This window comes from Rhinolophus ferrumequinum, chromosome 9 (genome assembly GCF_004115265.2).
Source record: "Rhinolophus ferrumequinum isolate MPI-CBG mRhiFer1 chromosome 9, mRhiFer1_v1.p, whole genome shotgun sequence".
Lineage (NCBI taxonomy): Eukaryota > Metazoa > Chordata > Mammalia > Chiroptera > Rhinolophidae > Rhinolophus > Rhinolophus ferrumequinum.
In genome coordinates this window covers 37,941,681-37,965,971 of record NC_046292.1, presented here as the reverse complement: position 1 = coordinate 37,965,971, position 24,291 = coordinate 37,941,681, and the positions used below count along the sequence as shown (strand labels likewise).

General features: G+C 56.0%; 1 protein-coding gene across 5 annotated transcripts; it reads right to left on the bottom strand.

Annotated features, from left to right (window-relative positions):
- Window positions 1-391: 391 nt before the first annotated feature.
- PODN (podocan) lies at window positions 392-23,046 on the bottom strand. 5 transcript variants are annotated; one of them, XM_033115886.1, is made up of 11 exons: window positions 22,922-23,046; window positions 16,157-16,473; window positions 14,725-14,818; window positions 13,353-13,417; window positions 11,616-11,725; window positions 10,328-10,484; window positions 9,905-10,020; window positions 8,687-9,344; window positions 4,793-4,941; window positions 3,706-3,917; window positions 392-1,252 (listed from the first exon to the last, which is right to left on the bottom strand). In XM_033115886.1, exons 2-10 carry the CDS (start codon window positions 16,466-16,468, stop codon window positions 3,737-3,739), a joined length of 1,842 nt encoding a protein of 613 aa, XP_032971777.1. In that variant the 5' UTR covers window positions 16,469-16,473; window positions 22,922-23,046; the 3' UTR covers window positions 392-1,252; window positions 3,706-3,736. The 5 variants fall into 5 exon arrangements, with proteins under 5 accessions (XP_032971777.1, XP_032971778.1, XP_032971775.1 ...); XM_033115887.1 differs by having other exon boundaries at window positions 392-1,248; XM_033115884.1 differs by having other exon boundaries at window positions 392-1,194.
- Between the last annotated feature and the right edge of the window lie 1,245 nt (window positions 23,047-24,291).

The window sequence follows — 24,291 nt, the reverse complement described above, 5'->3', positions numbered from 1 at the left end:
TGCACAGCAAGCTCACAGGCCCAGAGTGGTGGTCCAGCTCGACCTGCTGACACCCCGCACTGAAGGGCTGCATATGTCTCCAGGCCTCCTTACCTGTGACTACACCCTGTGGCCCTGGACCTCTGCCTGTGGGACTACTTTGTGGGCCCTACAAACAGCTTTGTACTGTCTCCTGCGGGTCCGTACAGGTGCTGAAGTGCTTGTATCCTGCCCACCCTGGCAGGCGCCCACTCAGCACCTGGCAGGAAGCACACACGGACACGGCCACGGGCTGCCAGACAAGGCTAATGCTTTTATATTAGTTTTTCTGTAACAAGAAAAATCAGCATTGAGTTCTTTATCATTCTTTTTCTTAAAAAAAAAAAACAAAAACAAAAACAAAAAGGCACTCAGAACTCCCCACAGGCCCAAAGAATAAAAATGGTGTCTCATAAGTGGAGTCGGGCCCTTTGTCCTCACTCCTGCCCAAAGCTCCTGGCAATCTCAGGCTTTTCCTCTGGCATCAGTGGGGCTTGCCCATCCAAGACGTGCCTGTGGCCAGCCAGGGCAGAGCAGGGAGTGTGACTCCTCCAGCAGGTGGAGGGCACGGTTGGCAGGGGCCAGGGCAGCAGTCCTGAAGGTTCCTGTCCCCAAAGGTAGAGAAAGGAACAAAAGCCAGCTTTTGTGAGTTCCATAGGGCAGCAGGCACCTGGCCGCAGAGAGCTCGGAGATAACTGTGTCTTCTCCGGAGGACGGACAGACAGACGGACAGGCAGGCGGAGAGCTGTTCTGGCCACTTCTGGCTGGGGTGGCATAGGCTGAGGAGGGCTGTTTGCACATGACGTACGTGTGTGTGTGTGTGTGTGTGTGTGTGTGTGTGTGTCCATGGAGGAGGAAGTAGCATGCCAGAGTGGGGTCAGACCCTTCCCCGAATCTGCGTGACTGAGAGGCAGTGATAATGGTGGTGGGTGTGGGGCGGACAGCAGGACCCTTTGGTGGCAACGTGCAGCTGGCTGTGTATGGGTGTGTCATGGTATCTGCATATGTCTGGCTGTGGCACGAACTGTAGGAAGGGGTGGGATGGGAGACTATTCGGCCTGCGTTGGCAGAGGGGTACGGGTACACTGTGGGGTGTATTTGTGAGTGTGACAGAGTGGGGGCTCACAGGGCACAGGCATGTGCTACAGAGAGGGGTCCAGCGGTCGGTCCATCATCCTGCAGAACACGTGGGAGAGTCAGGAAGGCCACAGTAGACCCAGCAGCCACGACCTGCCTGGAAGAGGTGGATCAGAACTGGGGGGCCCCCTTGATGGTGCTCTGGGAGGACAGGTGACTGTGGGCAGGAGGGGGACTTGCCCTGGGAGCCCAGAGCCAGCGAGAGCCCACTGGGAGGTGTTCGTGCTGATGTGGGCAGGCCTGGTGTGGACGACCGGGCCTTTGGGTGCCACTGGCCATTCTACGGGCTTCTCGCAGGACCCCGCTCAACTGGCCTGACCTGGCAATGTCCTCCAGAGGGGGCAGATTATCTCCCATCCCAGGTTCTGCCGTCCCCCCTTGTGAGGTCCATCAAGTCCTCATTGAATGGCCTGTCACCCCTGTTGCTGACCCCGGGCTCTGCCTAAGGACAATGCTTGGCGAGGAAGGGGCTCCATCTTCATCGTCCTGGACCCCGGGAGTAGAGGAAGGTGACTCGCAAGCACTGCCCTCCGGGCTAGGACAACTGCCCTCCAGGCACACTCTTCTTCCCACCTCCCTCTGTCGGCCACGCGTGGGGTCCTCACACCGCGGGGCACCTCTCTGTCCCAGGCCCTACTTCAATTCAACATCCTCACAGTGGCCCAATGGGCCACCCCCTGACCCTGGGACCCCCAGCTTGGCTCATCCTGATATCCCTCCAACCAAACCTCTCCCGCCTGTAGGGCTCACCCACCCCACCATTGCCCCCTCTAACATCCGTCTCCAGGGGCCCTGCCTACCCATCCCTCCTGTCTGCACCTCCTTTCCTTCCCAGCCTAACTCCTGGGATCCACCACTGCACAGATGCTTGCTCATACACTCACTTTCCTTGTTTCTCGCCCTCCTGTCCCACACATCTGGCCAAAACCCCAGCCATAGATGGATCCAACCATTCATCTTTTCCACACCTACCCCCATCTGCTGCACAGAGAAAATAGAAGGCTGAAGGCATCTGGCTGATATGACCTTATGTCCAGCCATCAAGCCACTAACCTGTGTGTGACTGCAGCTACTCAGTCCTCTGTCCCTCCTGCCACAGTGGAAACAGCACTCACCCTCCTGGCAAAGCCAGTTCCTCCGGCTGTTTCAACAGGACCACTACGCCCCGCTCTCCTCTCTTATAGCTTTAACTCCTCCCTCCATCTGGGCCCTTCCCCATCAGCATTCAAAAACCAGCTCTATTCCTTAAAAAAAGCACAACATGAACTGAGCCCTGCCTGAATTTCTCACCGCTTCCCACTACCAATCTCTTTCATCTCTTCACTGCCAAACTTCATGAGAGAGTACTCCTTTCCAGCCATTCTCCACCGCCAGCGCCGGAGGCTGCTCCCCACAGCTCATGGGTGACTGCCTTGTGGATAGATGCAGAGGGCCCTTGGCAGTGCTCAGCTCCATCAGTCTCTCAGCAGCACTGACAAAGCTGATTCTCCTCACTTCCGGAGAAGCCTGTGCATGTATGCACAACATGTATGTGTACATAACATACGTGCACGTGTGTGTGCACATGTGTGCACATAAGGGCCCGTGTGCAAGGGGATGCATGTGTACATATACTCACATGCATGCAAGTGTGCACATGTTCTGCATCTGTGAATGTGTGCATGTGTGTAGTGTGTGTTCTGCAAGCGTGTGCTTTCGGGTGTGTATGCATGTTTAGACATATATATGTGAGCAAAGGTATATGTGTGTTGGTGCACTGTGTATACTGCAGATGCTTGTGTTACATGTATATGTAAACACCCTCTATCTTGTGCTGTCTGTGGTTTTCCTACCTCCCTCTCCAGATTCGCCATCTTACCCCCTCTGCAGGTTCCCCTCCCACTGCCTTCTCATTCTCCCTGAGTGAGCACCTCCGGCCTCCTACGGCCTCAGTGACTGTTTCAAGGCTGACAATGCCCAGGTCCCCATCTCCAGCCCAGACCTCACTTCTGAACCCCAGATCTATATATTCAACCCATCGCTGGGCAGCTCCCCCAGTGTCTTCTAGGCCGCTCAAACTCAACATTCCCCTAAACAAACCTGTTCTTTCTCTCATCCACCTAGAATTCCAAGCTTGGACCAGGACCTTGTCTCTCGCTCAGCCCATGTCCAGTAGGACTCTCTGTCCCTTCAGTATGCCCCCAACCCTTTTTATGCCCATCTGCTTGTCTGCATCCTCACCTGCCACCCTATCATCTCTGACTGGGACCGCAGCAGTAGCCTCTGCCTGAGCCCCACGTGCATGCCCTGCTTCTACCATCCCAGCCCCCTGCCTGTCCCATCAGGGCACTCATCCCCCTGGAGAGAATCCCCTGGCATAGGCGGGCCTCCCGTGGGCTTGCTGCTATACCCAACCTCCTACCCAGGGCCTGGCACATACCAAGTGCTCTTATAGGTTTGCAAAAGGAATGATGAAGCAAAAACAGAGGGGGAAGAATGGACAGAAAGACCCTAGACTGGGTCAGGGAGCTGGTAAGGAGAGGTGAACGTGCCTCCATATAGACCACCCACCTCTGTCAGTCAGATCTGGTTCACCTGGGCACTATCGCCTTTCCTCGTCCTCCTCATCTTCCTCCTCCTCGTCGTCCTCTTCCTCCTCCAACTTGCCCCGGTCTTTGGAAACGTCACCAAACTCAAAGTTGCCTTCTATGTCCAAGACCTGCAGGTGCTTCAGCTTCCGGAAGGCACTTTCCACCACAGAACCCACGGCCAGCTTGTTAAACCTGTACAGCGACCCACGTGGCCCAACCCTCAGAGTTGGTGCCGGGAGCCCAACCCTCAGAGTCCCTACACTTACACACCCCAGAAGGAAAAGGGGAGGGAACAGGCTCTCCAGGAAGATGGTGCAGCAAGCACAAACAGCAGGGGGCTAGGGGGCACCGTGTATCACGGGGGTCCAAGCTATCTGGTGTGGCTACACCTTGCGGGGACAGGGGCTGACCCTGGGCCACTGATCCATCTATAAAGCCAGGAGAAGGCTTCCTCTGCATATGCTCTCACTACAATTTGGGAGTTGCGAACATGGGTAACTTCTATCGCTGCCCTCTGGATTTAACCCCGAGGCCTGAGACCCCTGAGCTGCCAGCTTGGGGTCACTCCAGTACCTGGTGTGAAGTGGCACACAGGCAAGGTCAGAGGCATGCTGGGTCAGGGACATACAGGTGGTGGGAAGGCGGAGGCTGGGCTCTGATCTCAGGCCCCTTCAACTCTCTGTGCCTCAGTCCCCTGCCTCAGAAGCCAAAGCACAGGTCATACTCTACCCCAATGTCACCCAGCCTAGGGCCTTCTGGGCCCAGGGAGTGTGCATTCTGCCTTTCTCTGATCTGTCTCCTTCTCTCTGATTTGAGGGGGTGGCAGGTGGGGATACCGGGAAGACACACCATGGCTCTGCTGTATGGAAGCTCCTCATCTCCTTGGGGAGCTGGGTCCCCTGAATTATTCTAAACTGCCAGAGCCCAGTAAGGACGTGAACATCTGCTGTCCTCTATCTGAGGAGTTCCAGGCACAGCCTGGCTGGCTGTGGACACATCATCACCTACCCTCTCTGAGACTCAGTTTTCCCAGGGGGCCATCTTCAGGGCCACAGGGGACCTCCTACCTGAGAAAGATGCCCTTGAGATTGGGTGTGGAGTCGAAGGCATTGGCAGGCACAGTGCTAATCTTGTTGTTCTGCAGGTACAGGTACTCAAGTGACTCAGGGAGCCCCTCGGGGATCTCTGTGAGCTGATTCCCGGCAATGTCCAGCAGCTGCAGGGGTGACCAGGAAGTCAAAGCACTTAACAATTTGCAAGGACCCCTGCAACTCCCCAACGTATCTAAATCTTACCATACCCTGTGAGGTGAGGTCTATAACTATCCCCATTTTCCACATGGGCAAACAGAGGCTCAAAGAGATGAAAAGATCTGGCCAAGACCACACAGCCTGTACGAGGCTGGAACCTGCTGTGCCTGACTCCAAACCCTTGTTCTAACTGTTGTTGTCCTACTCAGCTCCTTCTGCCTTCCTACTTGGATTCACAGCCAGGATGTCTGGATGTCACAGTCCTTCTTCCTTAATACACCTGTCACTTCCCATCAGAAGGGCAGAGGTCAGGGTTCTTCCAGTCTTGGAATCTCACCCCACTGGCCCCAGAGGAGGATGGGTTTGAAGGACCATATGGGTGGGGTTGCTCATTTGTAGACCTTGGGGGTCCTATGGGCAGGGGCCAGAAGCAAGTGTGCAAGGCAGACAGTGACTCTGGCATGGCAGCCAGGCCCAGGGCTGGTCAGTCTCAGACTCACCACATGCCTGTGGGAAGCAGGAGACCAGGAAAATGGGGTGGTTTTCCCAGGGAGCTGAACAAACCTGCAGCAGGCAGTAGACCTGGACATTCATGGACCCAGCTCACTGCCCCTCAGGCTGTCAGCACACCCTCACCCAACACACACCTGTGCAGCTATGCGTGGGATTCCATCACCTCTAAGCTCCCTTCCTCACCCCGATAGGCTGGGGCTCAGGGTCAGGAAGTACATAGAGCATTAATTACGAACACAAAACGGACTCTAATAATTCGGACAGTTCTGTCAGTCACAGAGGGACAGTCATGCCAGAGCATCACGGGAAAGGCATACCCAGTGAACGGCCTAAGCAGATAACTCCAGACGCAGGGTGGAGTGGGACCATTGGAACGACTTTATCAGACTGCAGATGGGTGCACCGCACCCAGTCTTGAGCATAAAATCAGGGCTCTATGACGGCTCATCGCTCAGGCCTCGGCTGAGCAGCTGAGAGCCACATCTGCACTGGTCCAGACGGAGCCCTTGAAGCCTCGCCTCCTGACCGCTCACCAGCCTGGCCTGACGCCCGACACTACACACCCCAGCGCCGTAGGGACTCTCGCTGAACACTGGACTCTCTCTCTCGTCCTTCTTTCGTAAGACTGTTTCCCTGGCCTAACTCTATTGTTTACAAACCTGTGTGACCCCCTTGTGTGAAACTGCTCCACTATTGGGGACTATCTTCTGGCCGGAGCCTTGGTTAATGCCCTTGGTAAACCGAGTCAGTAGGACGAGATCCATGGCTTTCTTCTAACAAAGTGTGACATTGTGGAAAGACACAAACGTGCGTGTGAGCCTGCTACTTGAATAGTCATGTCCCGCTCACAAACGGAAGCTGGGGGCCATGAATCCAGATGCAACATTCAAGGGAAGCACAAGCTTCACACACCATAAGGAGCCTCCATGTCACCTCCCCTCCCCACAGGGCTCCTGTTCCCCACTGTGTTCCCTCCACACAGCTCCAGCACTTCCTCATTCATTCCACACATCCTCTGAGCTGCGGACATAGAATCCACTAAGACACTGACTCTATCCTCAGGAAGTCAGGCTGGCAGGGGAGATGGACACAGAATCTGACAATGACAGCCGATGAATGGGGCCCTGGTGTGGGAGCCTGACAGTCTCAGGTCAGGGGCATTGATGGCAGCTAGCACAGGTGGGGGTGCTGAAGCAGCGGAGCAGCTGCTGCTTGTAGAAAGATCCAACAGTGAGGGGAAGAATCCCCCACAGTGGACACTTTTTCCCTGAATGAACTCATTCAGGCCCAGGAAGGCGTTTAACCTGCCCGTCACTGGTGGCTTCTGGAGGAGGTAACACCTAAGCTGAGTCCTAGGTATAATCCAGGAGGGTTAGTGACCCTCCAACCGTCTTATTCCCTGCTAGGTCCTCAGTTCTAGAACTGCATCTGCATATGGTGGGGACTCAATAAAGGCTTGTGGAATGAATGAGTGAGCAGGTGTCACCTTGTGGAAAAGGTGCTTCCAGCAGAGGGTCCAGTATGAGCAAAGCCCAGTGTACCTGTGAAAATAAGAAGCTCATCTGGGAGCAGGAGCGGAGCAGGCGTTGAAGGCTGTGGCAAGGATTCTAGTTTGGGTTCTAGGGGCTATGGGGAGCCACGGAAGGGTTCTGGGCAGGAGCATAAGCTGAGCACGTGTTAGTTTTCAAAATACCCTCTGATTGCATATGGAGTACAAGGGTGGAGACATCCTAGGAAGGTAGGGTGCAGGCAAGAAATGGGGGTGTCTTGTCTGGGGCTATGGGTAACAGGGATGGAGAGAAGTAGACAGACTGAGATGTGATGGTAGAACTGGCAGGGTGCAGTAACAATGGGCGTTGTAGGGCAGACGGTGTGAAAAGGAGATGTCAAGGGCAGCTTCCAGGAGGCACCTGGGTGGATGTTGCCCCCTTCAGTGAGTTAGAAAGTGCAGAAGGAGGAGCAGGTGTAGAGGAGAGGACAGTGGGGTTTGGGCCCCTTGAGAACAGGTTCCTGAGGTATACCCAAGAGGGACTAGCATAGGTGGTTGGATCCTGGTGTCTGGCTTTCAGCAGGGCAGTCTGGGTGAGGAGAGACCCCAGCTAACACTGCTCCTGCAGAGCCAGCTGCCTCCCCCAACTCTACCCTGCTCCACCCTCAGGGCTCTGCCTCACCTCCTGCCCCCCCCTAACCACACACACACACACACACACACACACACACACACACACACACTTAGACATACGCCCTCCTGACAGCTCCTCCCAGGAGCTCCCCCTACCAGGCCAGGGCCCTGAGTCCAGCAGTGAACACAACAGACTAAAATGCCTGCCTTTATTCTAGTGGGAAGAGCAGGCAACAAACAAGCAAACAGATGACCTAATGTCCGGAAGGGATAAGGGTTATAAACAAAGCAGAGGAAGGTGGTAGGCGGTGAGGGAAGACCTCCCAAGGAGGTGACACTTGAGCAGATCCCAGAGAAAGACGGAGGAGCAAGCCCTGGGGACATCTAGGGCAGAGAGGACAGGAAGGCAGAGGCCCTGAGGATCCCTGGTGGTCCTGGTGGGGCAGCAGAGTGGCCTGGCAGCACCTGGGCCCTGCCTCCCAGGTTTCTCTAATAAAGTTCCTTTCAATCCCTCACTGAACACCCCTTTCATTGTAAGAAACTCGATTCATGTGGCCAGACATCCTGCCTGACTCTGACCATGTCCACAGCAGCTGCACACACTGGCCAGCCCCAGAATGCCTCCAGAGGACACCTCCAGCCCTACGCAGACCACATCATGGGCCTTGCTGCCCTCCCCTCCCCCAAGCCCAGGCTTCTCTAGGCACATCTTCCTGTGCCTTTGAGTGGGTGAGCTTGACTCTCCTGCCACCTGAACTGGCCCTACTCCCTAGTCCTCCTGAACCATGGAACCCCTGTACCCATGACTGCCCCTTACACCCACAGCCCTCCTCAAGCCTATACCTGCAGATGGCGAGCTCAGCCTGGCCATACCAGCTGTATTCTGCCCTCACTCCTATGCCAGCCACCCTCCACATGGCCCAGCCCCCTACCCTGAGGCCCAGCCTCCCCAGCCGGTACCTCCCTCATGGCCCAGCCCTCCTGCCCACCCTTCATCAGGGCCCAGCACATGGGTAGGCTCACGGTAGCCATACCAGTAGCACTCCACAGGGGCATGGCCCAGCCCCGCCCCTTACCTGCAGATGGGCGAGGTCAGCCCAGGCGCGGGGGCCTAGAGCGCGGCTGCGCAGCCGGTTGCCGGTGAGGTAGAGCTCACGCAGCTGGGCCATGCCGGCCAGAGCCCCGCGTGCCAGGGCGGCCAGCTCATTGCGCTTGACCTTCAGCACGTGCACGTTGCGGGGCAGCCCCGGTGGCAGCGTGTGCAGTCGGTTGCCCGATAGATCCAGCGAGCGCAGCAGGCGCAGCTTGCGGAAGGCGTCGCGGTGCACCTGCGGGCTGGTGATGCGATTGTAGCTGAGGTTGAGCTCCTCCAGGAAGTAGGTGGTGGCGAAGTCGTCGCGGCCGATGCCAGCGATCTGGTTGTGCAGGATCATGAGGGTGCGCACGCGGCGGGGCAGGCTGCTGGGCACGCGCTCCAGCGCGTTGTTGTACAGGTGCACCGTGTGCAGCCGCTTGAGGCCCTGGAAGGCCCGCGGGTGGATGCCGTGCGCTCGCAGCTGGTTGCTGTGCAGCAGCAGGTACTCGAGGCTGCGGATGGGGGTCAGCACGTCCGCATCCACGCTCCGGATGGCGTTCTTCTCCAGGTGCAGCAACACCAGGCTGCGTGGCAGCCCCGCTGGGACCCGAGACAGGTTGTTGCTGGACAGATCCAGGTACTCCAGGCTGGAGAGCTTCCTGGGGGGGTAAGGGAGGGAATTTAGGACGTTTGGCAGGAGTCCACATGGCGCTTGTTTCCACTATTATTCCCAAGGGAGGTGGCAGGGGACCTGCCTCTAAATCATCCCAGCTCTCCCAGTGCTGACTGGGGGACCTCTTTCCTCTCCAAGCCTCTCATTGAGTTATTCAACGATATTGGTGTGGGAAGGCTCTAGCATGGTTCCGGCACTAGGGGTTTACTTGAAGACCAACTGTTTAAGGCCTTTTGTGGCTGCTCTGGGCCCTATAATGAAAATATATTTGCCTTCACCAAGAATACCTGAATTTCTATTTTGTACCAAGAAGCCAGCCTCTGCAAATGCTTCCTTGCCTCACTGGAATTTTGGAAGGCCTTATCCATATGCATGATTTGTTCTCGGGCATGGAAATGTCAGCAGACGCACGAGACTCAAAGTTCCTTCTCCAGGGAACTGGCCAGGGCAGGTGGGCGAGGGATGTTTGTGAGATGGCCTACTGACGGGACCCTGGGAGGAGCATCCCTGGCTCCTGGTCCCCCTGAGGCTCAGGCAGGGGCTCACCAGAAGGTCTCATTGTCCAGGCCCTCATCAGTCAAGTAGTTGTTCTGCAGGTACAGCTCCCGAAGGTTGCTCAGCTCACTGAAGGCACCTGGTGGGATCTTCTCCAGCTTGTTGTTCTGGGGGATGGGGCAGTGGGAAAGGGAATGTGAGGGATAGCCAAGGGGCAAGGGCAGAGTCTTGGGAGGAGGTATGGAGAGGGGTCTGTGGAAGCCACAGGGAGTGGGCCCCGGCTTAGAGGACTCCAGGTGTGCGGCTGACGGCCAGGTGCCCAGGCATCTGCCTGCTTCTCTGCAGCAGACGCTGTGCCCTCTGACACGCGCCCAAGGCCCCACAGCCTCACCACTGTGCCCATGTGGGCCTGGGCTCTTACCCCACTGTGGGTCCCTGCTCTGGGGGTACCCCTCCCTGCCCTCTCCCTCTAACCTTGAGGTGCAGTTTGTAGAGAGCGGGCGGCAGGTGCTTGGGCACGTGGCGCAGGAAGTTGCTGGACAGGATGAGGATCTCGACATTGCTAGAACCATTGAACATGTTGTCCGGCAGCCCAGCGTCTGCCAGCTTGTTGTTGTGCAGGTACACAGACCTGGGGGACAAGGCACAGGTCCTCACCCACCCAGGCTCCCCCTCCCCCAGCCCCAGCTCTAGCCCACCTGGTGAGCCTCCAAACTTTGTTCAGGTTGGTCCTGGGGCCCAGGACACCCTCTTCGATTCTGAAGAACTTCAGACCCCACCCACTCCAGTTCCCCCATAAGCGAAGGGGACCAAGGACCCACCTACACAGCTGAGGGGACCAAGTTAGTGGCAGAATTAGGATTTCTTGACCCCCCTGTCTGTGCTCCTGCATACCCTTCAAGGTTCTCAGTCACTCCCCGACTGTCACAGCCCTGGAGTCCCTGCCTGTCAACCCCACACAGCTGGCTCTGTGGGACTTTCTGAAGATGGGGAGTGCCCCTGATGCCCACCACAGGGCCTGGCTTAGAGGAGGTGACGCCTCATTCATTCAGCAAATATATAGTGAGTGCCCTTCCATGTTAGGACTGTTCTAGACTCTGGAGATGTAGCAGTGGAAACAACCAACAAGACCCTGCCCTCATGGAGCTAACATAGTAGAAGGAGAGAAGACAAGGAACAAAAGAAATGCATAAAAGATACAGCTCCTTCTTGCTGTATGCCTCTCTTGGGCCTCAGCCTTCTCATCTGTGGGATGGAACCACACACAGCAACCCTGGCTTCAAGGGAAGATGGAAAGAAGTGAGTGAGGTGACAGATTCAAGGACAGAAATGGTACCAGGGGTAGACAGCCCCACCCCAGTACCACTCTGCCCTGCTCACACACATGGGCCTCACTCTTCCTGAAGCTGCTCTCAGCAAGGGACAGCACTGCCTGTTGGAAGATGCTTTATCCCCAGGGGCTGGGGAAGGAGAAAGCACCGTTACCCAGCTCTCACAACCCTTCAGACATCACACTCTGTCCTCGCCTCCTGGACCTATTTCTCTTCATCCTTTAGGCCTCGGCTTTCAGAGCCTGTGCCCCTGCAGCCCCTGGGCGTCCTTCACCACAGCCCTGAGCATGGGCATCATGCCCACACTGCATGGCATGGCCCTCCTCCAGAGCTTGTCTGGGTCCTCGCCTGCCTCACTCAGGGTGGCAGCCTCTGCCTCAGCTCCTCCCACTTCCCCAGCCTGAGCCCAGGATCCCCCTCTGACCTCTGACCTCAAGTTTGGCTTCTGGCCAAAGGTGAGCCCGTAGATCTTGGTGAGATAGTTGGCAGCAAAGTCCACACTGATCAGGGTGTTTGGCAGGAATCGGGGTGCCAAGGTCAGCTGGAAAGGGGAGAGTTGGGGAAGGAAGACGAATGGAGGGGCAGAGGCCAGCTGAGTGCCACTGCTTCCTACTCATCTGGGCCCCTTTGATTTGTCTCCTCCCTGTAACCACAGTCATCTTTCTAAAATGGAAACTGGTCCCACTTCTCTGATAACACAAAAACAGAATTTCTGTAGCTCCCACAGCCCTGAGCTTTGCATTCAAAGCCCACCGGGCCTGTCCTCTGCCCTGACGGTCCTCCTGGTCTCTCCCCTCACCGGTCCCCAGCACTGGCCCTCTGTCCAGCCGTAGTGAGCATGCTCGCTTCCCCAGACACAGCCCACAGTGTCCACCCTTCATTCATTCAACAGTAAAGCCTAAGTCTACAACATTCCAGGCACGGTTCCAGAAGCTCGCTGGGCAAGTCCTGGGGAACAAAACAGAGAAGTACCCCCCCTGCCCCGCCCAAGCTTACATCCTCGTGGAGAAAGTAATAAACAAGGAATAAAAGTATCTGATAGTGATCACTGTTATGCAGGGAATTCAAACAGGCTGAAGACAGAGAATGACTGGGTTAGGGGCTCAGGGAACTAGTGACACTTAAGGCATGATGGCACCACAAACGCCATCTAAGGGGAGAGCACCCACGGCAGCAGGAGTAGTGAGTGTGAGTGTGTGCCAGGCATGGGGGTTTGTGGGATGCGGGGGCTGGAGCGGAGCGAGCGGGGGAACAAGTTAAGAGAGGCCTGCAGGACACAGGGAGAAGTGTGGCTTTCATTCTGGATCCAAGGCAAAGCCATAGGATGATTTTAAGCACGAAGGGGGGATTTAAGGGAGAAGTGGGGCATGATTTTTAAAGGTCACTCTGTATGTTCTGAAAAGAAGGGGCAGCAAATGAGGAGGCAGAGGCACCCAGGTGTGGGATGGTGGACCTCTGCCCGGGGCTTGAGGGCTTGCAGTGGGACTGGATGTGGTGAGCGAAGCACTCCTGGGTTGCCCTCAGACCAGCGATGTTCTAACCGATTGGAGATGCCCTTTACATAGATGGAGAGACAGCAGGAGGATTGAGCGCTGTGGGTGGGAAGCAGTAGTTCTACGTCCATTGGACATCTAGGGGGAGACATCCAGGAGTAAGGCAGATCTTTGAGACTCAAGTGGAAGGAGTGGAAGAGACTGGAGAATGCCACTGGAGGTGGCCACGATGTAGACGCACTCTTCCAGGGAGGGACTGGGTCGTCTCCAGAGAGTGCAGAATGAAGGGGCCAGGACAGAGCCCTGGGGCATGCCAAGTAAATATTTTGAGGTTGAGTGTGTTTGTGCCTTTTCGCTTGCTGTTCCTTCTACTGCAGTGCCCTCTGCCTTGGGACCCCTGCCTGAAATCCTGTTACCCTTCAAGACCCTTCAAATGCCATCTCCTCCAGGAAGCCCTGAAAGCACCCCCTCCCCTCCACTCCTCTAAGCCTTGACCTCTGTCTTCACTGACCACTCTGATGCCCTGGGTTAAGGTGTGGGATCTGGACCATGTCTGAGCAGCAATGGGGACCCAGGGGCCAGCCCAAAACAGGCCCTGGTGAAAGTCCCCTGAGCTCATCCCCCGACACCAGGGGGCTGGGGCAGCGCACCTCCACCCTGCTGCAGGCCCCTCACCTTGTTATTGGCCAGGTACAGGTAATTGAGGTTGGTCAGATGCTCAAATGCCTCCTCCGGGAGCCCTTCAAAGGACAGGCATCGGTCAGAGCCCTGGATGAAGGAGACGCTACAGGGGAGCACACTAGTACCAATCCCCCCAAGCCCACCCCACTTGCCAGGATTGGGGAGGCCACTGCCTGAGGCAGGTGGTGTGGCTCTGCTCCCTTCCCAGCCAGCCCCAACATGCCTGCCCAGCCCCTTGCTCACGGGGCCCACACTCAGAGCAGCAGATGGGAAGTGTCCACTGAGGGATGACTGCTCCTTCACCTGGGCCACCTGGTGAATGGGTCCCCATAAGGTCAGGCCATGGGACAGAGAACTCAGCCTCACCTTTCCCGGCCAGGAAGGCGTGTTCTCCTGGGGGCAACCCCAAAGGGTCATACCTGGCCCCATGGCAAGGCCAGGCTGCGGCCTTTAGGCCTCCCACCATCTGGCCCAACGCTGCCCTATCTAGTGTCAGGACTAGGCTGTCACTGGGAGCCCGTCCAGGCTGGCCCTTCTCCAGTCCTGATGGTGGCCTATGACACTCGGTTCCGGGCTCCCAGACCCTCAGATGCTGGGACTCACCCAACTGTCTAATGAGAGGGAACAGTTACATAAACTGTGCAGCATCCCTCCATGGAATACCCTGCTATTGCTGCTATGTAAAATGACGGCCATGGAGAGTTTTATCAACATGAGAAATGCTGCTGAGCTAACTGCTGAGAAAAACAAAGCACTTACAGTCATTCTAATACCTATACTGTAAATTCAGCTGGGAATTAAAAAACACAAAAAAGACTGGATTGGATTGTAATGACGGTTGTACAACTATATAAATTACTAAAACTCATCAAATTGTACCTTTAAATGGGATAAATCTTTCGGTAGACAAATTATACCTCAGCAAAGTTGCTTTTTAAAACATAGAAATATACCAAAATGTCAGTAGTAATGAGCTCCCAGGTGGCAGAATTATGACGGTTTTTATTTTCTATTTTACTTTCTGTATTTCCAATTTTTCTATAATCAAAATTACTTTCATCATCAGAAAAAAAAAATCACTGTTTAAAACTTGAGGACTCTCCAACCCTTTGATTCTAAAGAGCTTCTGTGAACTGAGGAATCTACAACAGAGGTCTTTGAAGCTTCTCCCTGGAGCCAACTCTCAGGTCTCAGAGACACCCCCGCATGGCTTTTAGGCAATCACGGGGAGCAGGGTCCACTGCCAGCCCAGTCCAGACCTGTTCTTTTCCACATCCTGGGGTCCACGGGGAGGGGGGAGGCTCTCCCCAGGGACACTGAAGTCCCTGCCTGGTGGTCCCATCCCCGGCTCTGGGTGATCCCTCACCTCGGGAAGTCAGGCGGTTGTTCTGAAGGTTCAGAGTCTCCAGCTGATGCAGCCTGGAGAGCTCCTGGGGGTAGATCTTCTCCAGCTGGTTGTTCTGGGAATGGAGGGAGAGGGCGGTGAGGAGGCAGCATGGGGGGTAGGCCCGCCCCCATCCTCAGCCTGAGTCCCAGGAACCATTCCCACTGTTGGACACCCCCTTTGGACTTCTCCCCTGTAGTACACAGACCCTGGGTGCTGGCTCGAGGCAAGGCCCACATCTGGGTCAGCCCAGTCGTGACCACAGCAGACTTGGGGGTTCCACTTTCTAAGAGCCCACACACACAGTCCACAGGCAGTGCAAATGGAGTGCCATTTCCCCTCCAGGCCTGCTCCCTGCAGGTCCAACTTGGGGTCAAGTGTCCCCAGCCCATTCTCTCTACTCTACGCCAGAAACCACCTTTGATTCCGTTTCTCAGCTGTGTGTTCCCCACACCCCTTGGAACACTTTAAAACCTGGGGTAGGTATCATCTCCTCCAGAAGCCTCCCTGGCTTGGACTGGGAGCTGACTTAGCAGCTGCTCCAGGCCTCACAACTAGTCCTTCTATCTCCATCTGTTATCTCGACCTGTTTAGGTCTCTGCCTCCCCCCACAGACTGTGAGCACCGCAAGGCCAGGGCATGTCCGCGTCCTCCCTACGTGCCCAGCTCTGCACACAGGACCAAAGGTGGAGAGCAGGTACTCAGGAGACATTCTCTAAATGGATGAGTGAGTGAATGAACCAACAATAAGTGCCATTGTCAACTTGTCCCTTTCCCTCATAGGCTACCCTGGCCTTGGGCTCCCACCACCTGCCTGCCCAGACCCCCAGGGCTGTGTGACCGTGGGCGAGTCACTTTCCTTCACTAGACCTGATCTCCTTTGGAAATAGATGTAACAGCACCTTCCTCTCCCTCAGGGCTAACAGGCCACACAAGAGTGATCACGAGTGAGCCAGTGTTCCCAGAGCCCCAGTCTGGAATAGTGTGTCCCACTTCCTGTACCTCAGCTGTGGAGAGCATTCTGTTCTCTGAGCCCCCAGAGCACTCGATCGGGCCCATTTTGCTCTTGTTTTCCTGGCCTGTCATGGTGTCTGAGGTGCCTGACTATCTATGCAGAGAGTTAGCTGCTAGGCGGGTCTGTGTCCATTTTCAGACAGGGACTGAGTTAGCTTATGAGCCTCAACCCAGACTGCCACCAGTGAAACAAAGCAGATTATATCATGGTGCTCAGTGAACAGGACACTGATCAGAGTGGGAACGCCTCATGGTGGAGTCAGATCCTCCTGTCTGACCTGACCTGTACCCTATGTCTGGAAGTTCTGGGTAAGCAGGAAGCTGTGACTGTGGGGGTTCTGGGACAGGAGCTGCGAGTGTGGGGCAGCCCCTGTGACCGTTGGTGCAAGGCTGGCCTCACCTGCAGGGACAGGTGGTTGGTGTGCTCGGGCAGGTCTCCTGGGAACTCGCGCAGGTCAATGCCACCACAGTCCACGACACCCTCCTGGGAGCAGGCACAGTCTCGGGGGCAGTTGATGGTGGCCGGGCCGGGCCCCGGCTGCTCAGGGCTCAGGACCAGCACAGGCTCCTCCTCCACAAATTCATTCTCTTCAGGGCTCAGGCTGTGGGCGCCATTTCGGCCAAACACAGGCGCCCTAACCGCGAGCGCTGGTCCCAGCTGCAGCTGCGATGGCAACAGCAGCAGGAGCAGCAGCGCTTTACTCCGGGCCATGGTGCCTGCAGGAGGGATGGAGTCAGACCCACCTTGGCACCTGGGTTGACTTAGCCTGACTTAACAGTTAGGCACCAGGCTAGGGCCCGCAAAAGTCACAATGGGGACCTCCTGGACGCCACGCATAGCCCAGTCTGCACCCTGTCCTCAGCATGCATTGACCTGCTGACTGCCGCCCTCCCCTCACCAGCCACGCCATTAGGGCTGTCCTCTGGAGGGGTGGGGGTAAAGTGAAGCTCTGTCTTTAGGCAGGGCTGCGAAACCTCCCACAACCCTTATCAGGACTGGCCCCAAGGAATCTGTACCCCCACTTCACAGAAGGGGAAGCTGAGGCCCAGGAAGAACTGTGACGTGCAGGGCTTGGCCTGGACTTTGCTGAGCTTTCGCTGCCCTGGCACAGGCAGTGTTGGGAGGCCTTGTCCCTCCTCCAGCCTCCACAAGCCATGGTAAACCAGCACCAGCAGGGTGCAGCCCAGCTCTTCAGCTTGCCATTCTAGGCTCTTCAGGACCTGCCCTGCCTCTCTTCCAACTCCCCCACCTACCTGCCCGTTACACAGGTCTATTTAGTAGTGCCTCCCTCCAGGCCTTTGCCTTTGCTGTTCCCTCTGCCTGGAATGCCGTCCCCCTCTCCTGTGTAATCAACAACTTCTCCAAGAACCAGTTCCAGCATTGTGTCCTCTGGAAAGACTCTGAGATGCCCCAGTGCTCTCCATTACTGAGGAAAGCTTCCAGTGCCACCTCCCAGTGCCAAGGGTGACCCCAGTGCCACCTCCCCATCCTCCTTCCCCCAGGATGTGGCATGAGTTGGCATGAACACGTGAGAGCGTCTCTCTCCCACACAGGGCTATGAGCCACTCTCTGTGTCTAGGTGGAGGCCCAGCCCAGAGCCGGGAACCGAGTAGGCATCAGTGAATGGAGCTACTGCTGCCCCAGGCCCTCCGAAGTTTTGTTCCTGGGGTTTATACTCTCTGCTGCCCACAGCAGGGCCTGCTGTGCTCGCATGACCGCTGGCACCTGCAGGAGAACACTCCCCAGCATGGTCCCCTGGGGCAGCAGGGAGTGGGGTACAGGGGATGGCCTCAGGCCATTGAGGAAGACATTGGGGTTCCATAGTCCCAGCAGCCCATGGGCCTGGCTTGGCTCTGGACTGGTCCCTGGAGTTCTCTTTTCAGGAACTCACTCAGAAAACATCTCTGGGGTATAATAAGTTATGACAGGTGGTAGCTCAGTACACTGACTCTGGAGTCCCCCAGACCCCAGTCAAGTCACCCTCCACCACTTAGCAGCTCTGTCCTCTCTGAGGCTCGGTTTCCTCATCTTCCAGATAATACATCTGCACTCACTTCTGTGAGGAGTCCTCAAGGTAACAGACCAAAGCACTTGGCACCTATTAGGTGACAGGCGCAGCTATCATTTGAACGCAGCTACTGGCAAGCATCCAGGCCTGGTGACATTAGATTGGGAAGCACAACCCACAGAGCCATTCGAAGGGTCTGACGAGATGCTGCGCCTGGGAGGGCTGGTAAGCTGAGAGCTTGACGATGACGATGTTGCTACCTGATTAAGAAGGCAGGCTCTGGAGCTAGACAGCTGGGGCTGCAAGCTCAGCCCTGGCTCTTATCAGCTGTGAGGCTTTAGGCAAATGTTGTCCCCCTCTACACCTCAGCTTCCTCACCCATCCATGGGGTGGTAACAGGGCTGTCCTAATGGGGAAACTGTGAGAGTCATGAACTGCACACAGGAAATGCTCAGGAAATGTTAGCTCTTCCCACCACTAGTATCTGATCTGGGGGCCTTGTTCACACCCCCACCACACCATGGCCCACTCCAAAACCCCCTGCTTCTTCCCTTTCCCTTGTCTAGGTCCTGCTTGTATTTTTTGGTCCAGCCCCAGACCCCTCTCCTGCCAGAAGATTTGCAGACTCTCGCCTCCTGGGAATTCCTGCTATCCTGAGGCTGCTGCGGCATTTCAGATACCACTTTGCCTCACTCCTTGGCTCCGCCAGCTCTCTGAGGTGGGGCCGCATCTGTCCCTGGCCTCATGGGGGGATACAGGTGCGATGCATAAGTTCCCTGCTATCAGTCTGGAGCGGGCAGCAGACCCAGTATAATAATCACTGTCCCCAGACTGGATGAGCCCTATAGAAGGGGCACAAGGCCCCAGAGGGAAAGGTGTGAGGAGAGAGAGGAGGGGCAGTAGCCAGGTTTGCTTGACCCTCCAGGTCCTCTAGGCCTAAGCAGACTCAGGCCTCAGCCCCGGCCTGGCAGGGAACCAGGGAGCCCGCCACATATAGTCCCGGGTTCTGGGGATCAGTTGGCAGCACCCTGGCCCTATGCCCACCCTACCATACCCCTGCTGACCCCATCCCCTGAGCAAACGGGCAATAAATCCTCAGCCAGTCTACAGACCATCATTCCAATGGCACATTATAACCCCGAGCAAGAGCAACAGACTTCAGCCACCGGAGCCACCAGCATTATTAGTCTGACCCCACTGCACGTCAGCACTCTGGGAGGGGGCATGTGGGCCCAGACCCCAAATTCAATCAAGGCAGAAGGATCCTTTCTACATACCCTGTGCACTCACTGGACCAGCTATTTTTCCTCCTTCACCTTCAGTTTTATATCTGTAAACTGTATCTGTAAAAATATTTATTTTAACATTATGATCTATACTGAAAATGTTATCACTACTTTATAGATGAGGGAGCTGAGGCCCAGCGGGATTGGCCAATATAACACAGCTATTAAATGGCAAAGCCGAGCTTCCGTCCCAGGTCTTAACGGCAGGGCTATGGTTAATGCAAAGCACAGGTGGGCACTGAGGACATAGGCCACTCAGGTCGGGTTCTTGCTCTTAAGAAGCTCAGACCTGGTCTGTCCAATGCGGTGGCCACACGTGGCTGGCTACTGAGCACTTGAAATGTGGCTAGTCTAAATTGAGAGGTACTGTAAGTGTAAAATGCGGTGTTTGGGTTTCAAAGACTTAGTACAAAAAAGAAATGTAAAGTATCTCATTATTATACTAATGATATCTCATAAAATATCTCATTTAATTTTATATTGATTACATGATAGTATTTTGGGTCTTTTGAGTTAAATGAATTATTAAAATTAATTTTACCTGTTTCTTTTTACTTTTCTTAATGTGGCTTCTAGAATATTTTACATTATATATGTGGCTTGCATTTGTGGCTCACACCATATTTCTATTGGACATTACGTATAAATTGCATTCATGGCTTACGTTATATTTTTATTGGACATTATGTGTGAATTGAGTATTATAATCCCAGTGTCATCAGAGTGTGATAAAGGAAAGCCACAGTCCAAAGGCAACCAGAGGAGGCCTAACTTTGCCTGAAGGCTTCCCAGAAGTGATGCCTTAATCTAACCATGAAGGATGACTACGGTATCAGGCAAAAGAGAAAGGGTGATACAAGCCAGGGGTCAGCATGTGCAAAGGCTTGGGGACAAGAGAGCCCACGTTATAACCTCTACAAAGCTCACTACAGTGTCTGGTGGAGGTTGGGGACTGGGCTCGATGCAAGTAGGCAGTGGCCACAGTCCAGGTGAAGAAGGGACTTGAAAGCCAGGTTAGGGAGAGTGACCCTTGTCTTTGGGGAGATGAAGAGCTATTGAAGAGCAGGAGTCTGGCTTAAGCAGGTTTATGGACCAGTGGGAAGCTCTCAGAGGCTGTGCTATGGTGCAGGCAAGGGATAATAAGCCTGGTCTGGGCAGGGAGGACAGAGCTGGACTGCAGGGATGGAGAGGAGGAGCTGGATTCAAGGGAAGAGGAATAACACACAGGGCTCAGAGAGGTGACCCGGTGCCACCTCCTCCTCCCAGCTTGAGCAGCCACCCTCAGGACCTGGGGATCCTGGGCAGCGCCACCGCCAGCTTTGCTGTGTGACCTTGGCCACCTCACTGACCCATCTGAGTCTCCTTTTTCTGTTGTTGTTCAAAGAATGTGGAACAACATAATCCCCCAAAGCCCATTCTATGTGCCCAGCCATATAGGAGCTGTATGTGTGGAAGAACAGAGGACAGAGCAGACCCTTGGTCCCTGGAAATCCCGAGTGAGGAGTCCCCCTGGAGAAGAACAACTCACACCTTTGGGAAAGCAAATGCCCGGCAAGAGGGGCAGCTGGAGAGCTTTAGCCATGGAAATATCTGGGTTCCAATCCTGACTGCTGTGTGAGCCTCAGCGAGTCACTTCAGTGCTCTGAGCCTCTGTTTACTCGTTTGGGCAATGGAGATGAGAGCTCCTCATGAGGATTAAATGAAACGACATGCCCAGCTGATGCTAGCACCCAGCCAGTGGGATATGCACACGTGAGGTTACTGTTACTGAGGAAGTACCTGGGACCGCTGCCCACTTCAGGGAACCAAATCGCAACACCCTGAAGGGTTGAAGTGTGGGATTAAGACAGGACTAGAAGAAGGGGAAGGAAGGCCCAAATCAGGAGGCAGATCCTCCATTCCCAGCACCATCTTTCTCCTCCATTCAAATTCAGTAAATACTCGCTGATCACCTGCTCTGTTGAACCCAGAACAACTGCATCTTATAGACTCTAACAGAAATCCCAAGACTAAGACTTAGGCTTCCTGTCTTGCAGATGAGGAAACTCAAGCACATGGAGCTCCCATCACTACCCATCCCCCCAGCAAACTCCTACTCAAATGCCCCTGCTCAGTGAAGCCACTCCTGCCCCTTGGCTGGGGTAGGGAGTTCCTCGGAGCTCCCTTTGCACCCCTGCCCGCTGCATCCTTCAAGTCTCAGCTGAGCCTTGCTGACTCCCCAGGCATGGAGTGGGTGCTCAGAACATGTTTGCTGAATGAAAGAATGAATTTGTGAAAGACAGAGTTGGAACAGATCTGCAACATTATCTGGTCTGACTCCCTCCGTTTACAGATTAGTACGTGAAAGGCAAGGCCAGGACTAGAATTTGTGTCTTCTGACTCCTGCCCGGAGCCTTAAGCTGGTTTCAGAGGCTGAGGAGACATTCTCCAGGTTGACAAAAGGGAGGAAAGGCACTCCAGGCAGGGGGCCGGGCATGAGCAAAGTGGGGTGGGGGAAGACGGAGGTGGACTTAAGGAAGGGTAAAGGGGACGAAGGTCCACGTCTCCAAGGGCATCAGCCACGATGCTAAGGTGTTGGTGACAGGGAGACAGCAAGGGTTCCAGGCAGGTCATAGTCAGAGCTCTTATGTACCAGGCCTAGAGGTGCCACTATTAGTCACCCCCTAGCCAAGATTCATATGAAAGGGACAAAGTATGCTCCCACAGATCTCATGAAAACTCATGTGAATCTGACATCTCTGAACTTGCACTCCAGGCTAGAGTAGCCTGGGATCTTGGCCCTAAAAGGGGACAAGACCACCCAGGGGTTCTCCCAATTCACACCAGTGGTGCCTGTTGGAGCCGGTGGACCACAGCTTCACTTTCCCTGGCCTGCCAAAGTCCAAGGGCTGATGCTCGGAGTGCGTGGGCCCCTAAAGTTCCCTAATGAACTCCCAGAGCCGGACGCGCATCACTCTGTGCCTCCGGGACTGGGGACGGTCAGCGCCGCTCGCACGCTTGTGCCTTCTCCTCTCTTGCCTCCCACCCCCAGCCTCAGGGGCTGCCAGGAGCTCGGCGCCGCCACCTCCCTCACCTGACTGCGCATCAGGTATTCTAACGCCGCAGTCTGGTCTCCGCCCCAGGCCAGGCTGACAGTTCAAGGACCTACAATCCGAGGCTTCCGCCGCTTTAGCGGGAGGGCGCCAACCCCTCTGCCCACTCTCCGCGTCGCCCCACCACGACCCCCTCCTCAGTCCAGCTGTCCCACCCGGGAGGCGGTCGCGAAGACTGACAGATGGACACCAGGCCGGCAGCTGAGAGCTGTGGTTCCGCGAGTGCGCGGCGTCGGGCTGGGTTAGCTCCGTGGACGCGCGGTCTCTGCCTCACCTGTCCGCGCGTCCTAGAGACAGATCTCTACCCCTCTCTAGGCCTCAGTTTCTCTGTCTGTAAAGAGGTCAAAGTATGGACTAGCTGGGATGAGTGACGTGGATATAATCTGCGCCCGGGCTCTAGGTACAGGGGTCCACGCCCCTCCCCAGTTCCACCTGACCCCCACATTCCGCGTCGCCCGCCGGCGTCCTTCCACTTCCCCCCTCCCATTCGCCTTCAAATTCTTTCCAGATGTGCGCAGTGGGAGGGGCCCGGGGGCTGAGGCCAGCCCCTGGCCAGAGAGGAGGGAAGGCCCCTGCCAGGTCCGGATCGCTGAGGGGGTCGCACCCCTGAGGGTGAGCTCCCCGGCGTGCCATCGGTGCAGGGCTCCAACTGAGGGGCAAGATGCGGCGGCCCCTCCCGGGGCAGCTGCTCGGCCGTCCGCACTAGGCGGGAAGTCTGAGTCCGCTGCCCTGGCTCAGCCCCGACCCCTCGGCCCGACCGGCCGCCCGCGCCCAGTACCTGCTGCGCCCCCGCGCCGCGCCGCGCCGCGCCCCCCCGGCGAAACGCGCCCTCCCGAGTCTCCGCTGCGCTCCCCGGGCGCGGGCTCCTTCCATTCAAGTCGAGCAGTGCGCTCGGCTACGCAAGTTTTGTTGTGGCTTTTCTCCTCCCCGCCTCTCCCCCGCCCCCGCACCTCCACCCCCACCCGCGTGCATCTGCTGGACGCTGGCCTCCTCCGGACACGCGAGGAGGGTCCTCACAGGCGCGGGGAAGGGAGGGCGTGCCCCCTCCCCACGTTGGACTTGGCCAGGTCCCACTTCCCTGGGAGGCTGAGCCGCTGCACCGACCCCTCTCCCCCTCTGGGCCCCGGCGGGGCTGCCGTACCACGCCCCCACCCCTAGGAGACTGGAAAGGCGGGGTGTCTAGCCTGCAACGCTTCCTAGTTCCCAGCCTTCCGCAGTGGAACTGGACCCCCTTTAGGCCCCAGCACCTGAATGCAGGGCCGGGGAGAGAGCCCCTTCTATCAAGTGCGTCTGAGCTCAGTTTTTTCTTCATGACAGAGGATTTTGCAACAGCTCCAAGCACGAGTACCTTTCCGTTCACTCTCCCACCCTGGGGTCCTGGACCGTGGCTTACAGGGCCGCCAGCCAAGACCCTGCTGGGCCCCTTCCCGGAAAAGTCCCCCGCCCTCCCCAACCCCTACCCCAACGTTGGCCCTGAGCCCACAGCCCGGGGAGCCTTGAAGGATGGGAAATTGGCCTAGGAGTAGGGTGCATGTGGATCCCGGTCGCAGGAAGACAAGGGGGGTGAGGAGTGAGCCCTCGTGGCACCGTGTTGCTCCCAAGAGCTGAAAACGTTCCCAAGTCAAGGAGCATTAACTATTAGCAGCTGAAGCAACACTGTTTGGCGCCAGGGGCTTTGGCGGTTGAATGCGGTGGGGCTGGGTTTAGATGGTGCTTGGCACCTCTGCTGCCTAACAAGGCTCTCCCCTCATACCTGCTCTCGCCTGTGGGCAGGGTATCCACAGCTACCTTACCTGGCTGCCCTCCTGCTAGAGAGGGAGAAGAAATAACTCAAATTTGGAACCACTTACTCAACCTAAATTGCCAAGGCCCTGAATGAATGAATGAATGAATGAATGGCCCACAGCTACCTTACCTGGCTGCCCTCCTGCTAGAGAGGGAGAAGAAATAACTCAAATTTGGAACCACTTACTCAACCTAAATTGCCAAGGCCCTGAATGAATGAATGAATGAATGAATGAATGGCTTATGTAAAGGCTCTAGACCTTTCACTGCCTTCCGCTGCTGCATCCTGATTGTACCACATGCATTACTCTTTAATCTTCACAATCCTGCAAGAATGGCATTTACCCCCATTCACTGGTAAGG

What these genes read in the sequence shown, in the direction of transcription:
- PODN (XM_033115886.1), bottom strand. Translation starts at nt 16,468, where the DNA reads ATGGCCCGGAGTAAAGCGCTGCTGCTCCTGCTGCTGTTGCCATCGCAG. An exon ending in TCTACAAACTGCACCTCAAG is followed by an intron (nt 10,021 to 10,327) that starts GTTAGAGGGAGA and finishes CCCATCCCCCAG; the next exon opens with AACAACAAGCTGGAGAAGAT. An exon ending in CTCAAGGGCATCTTTCTCAG is followed by an intron (nt 3,918 to 4,792) that starts GTAGGAGGTCCC and finishes GTCGCTGTACAG; the next exon opens with GTTTAACAAGCTGGCCGTGG.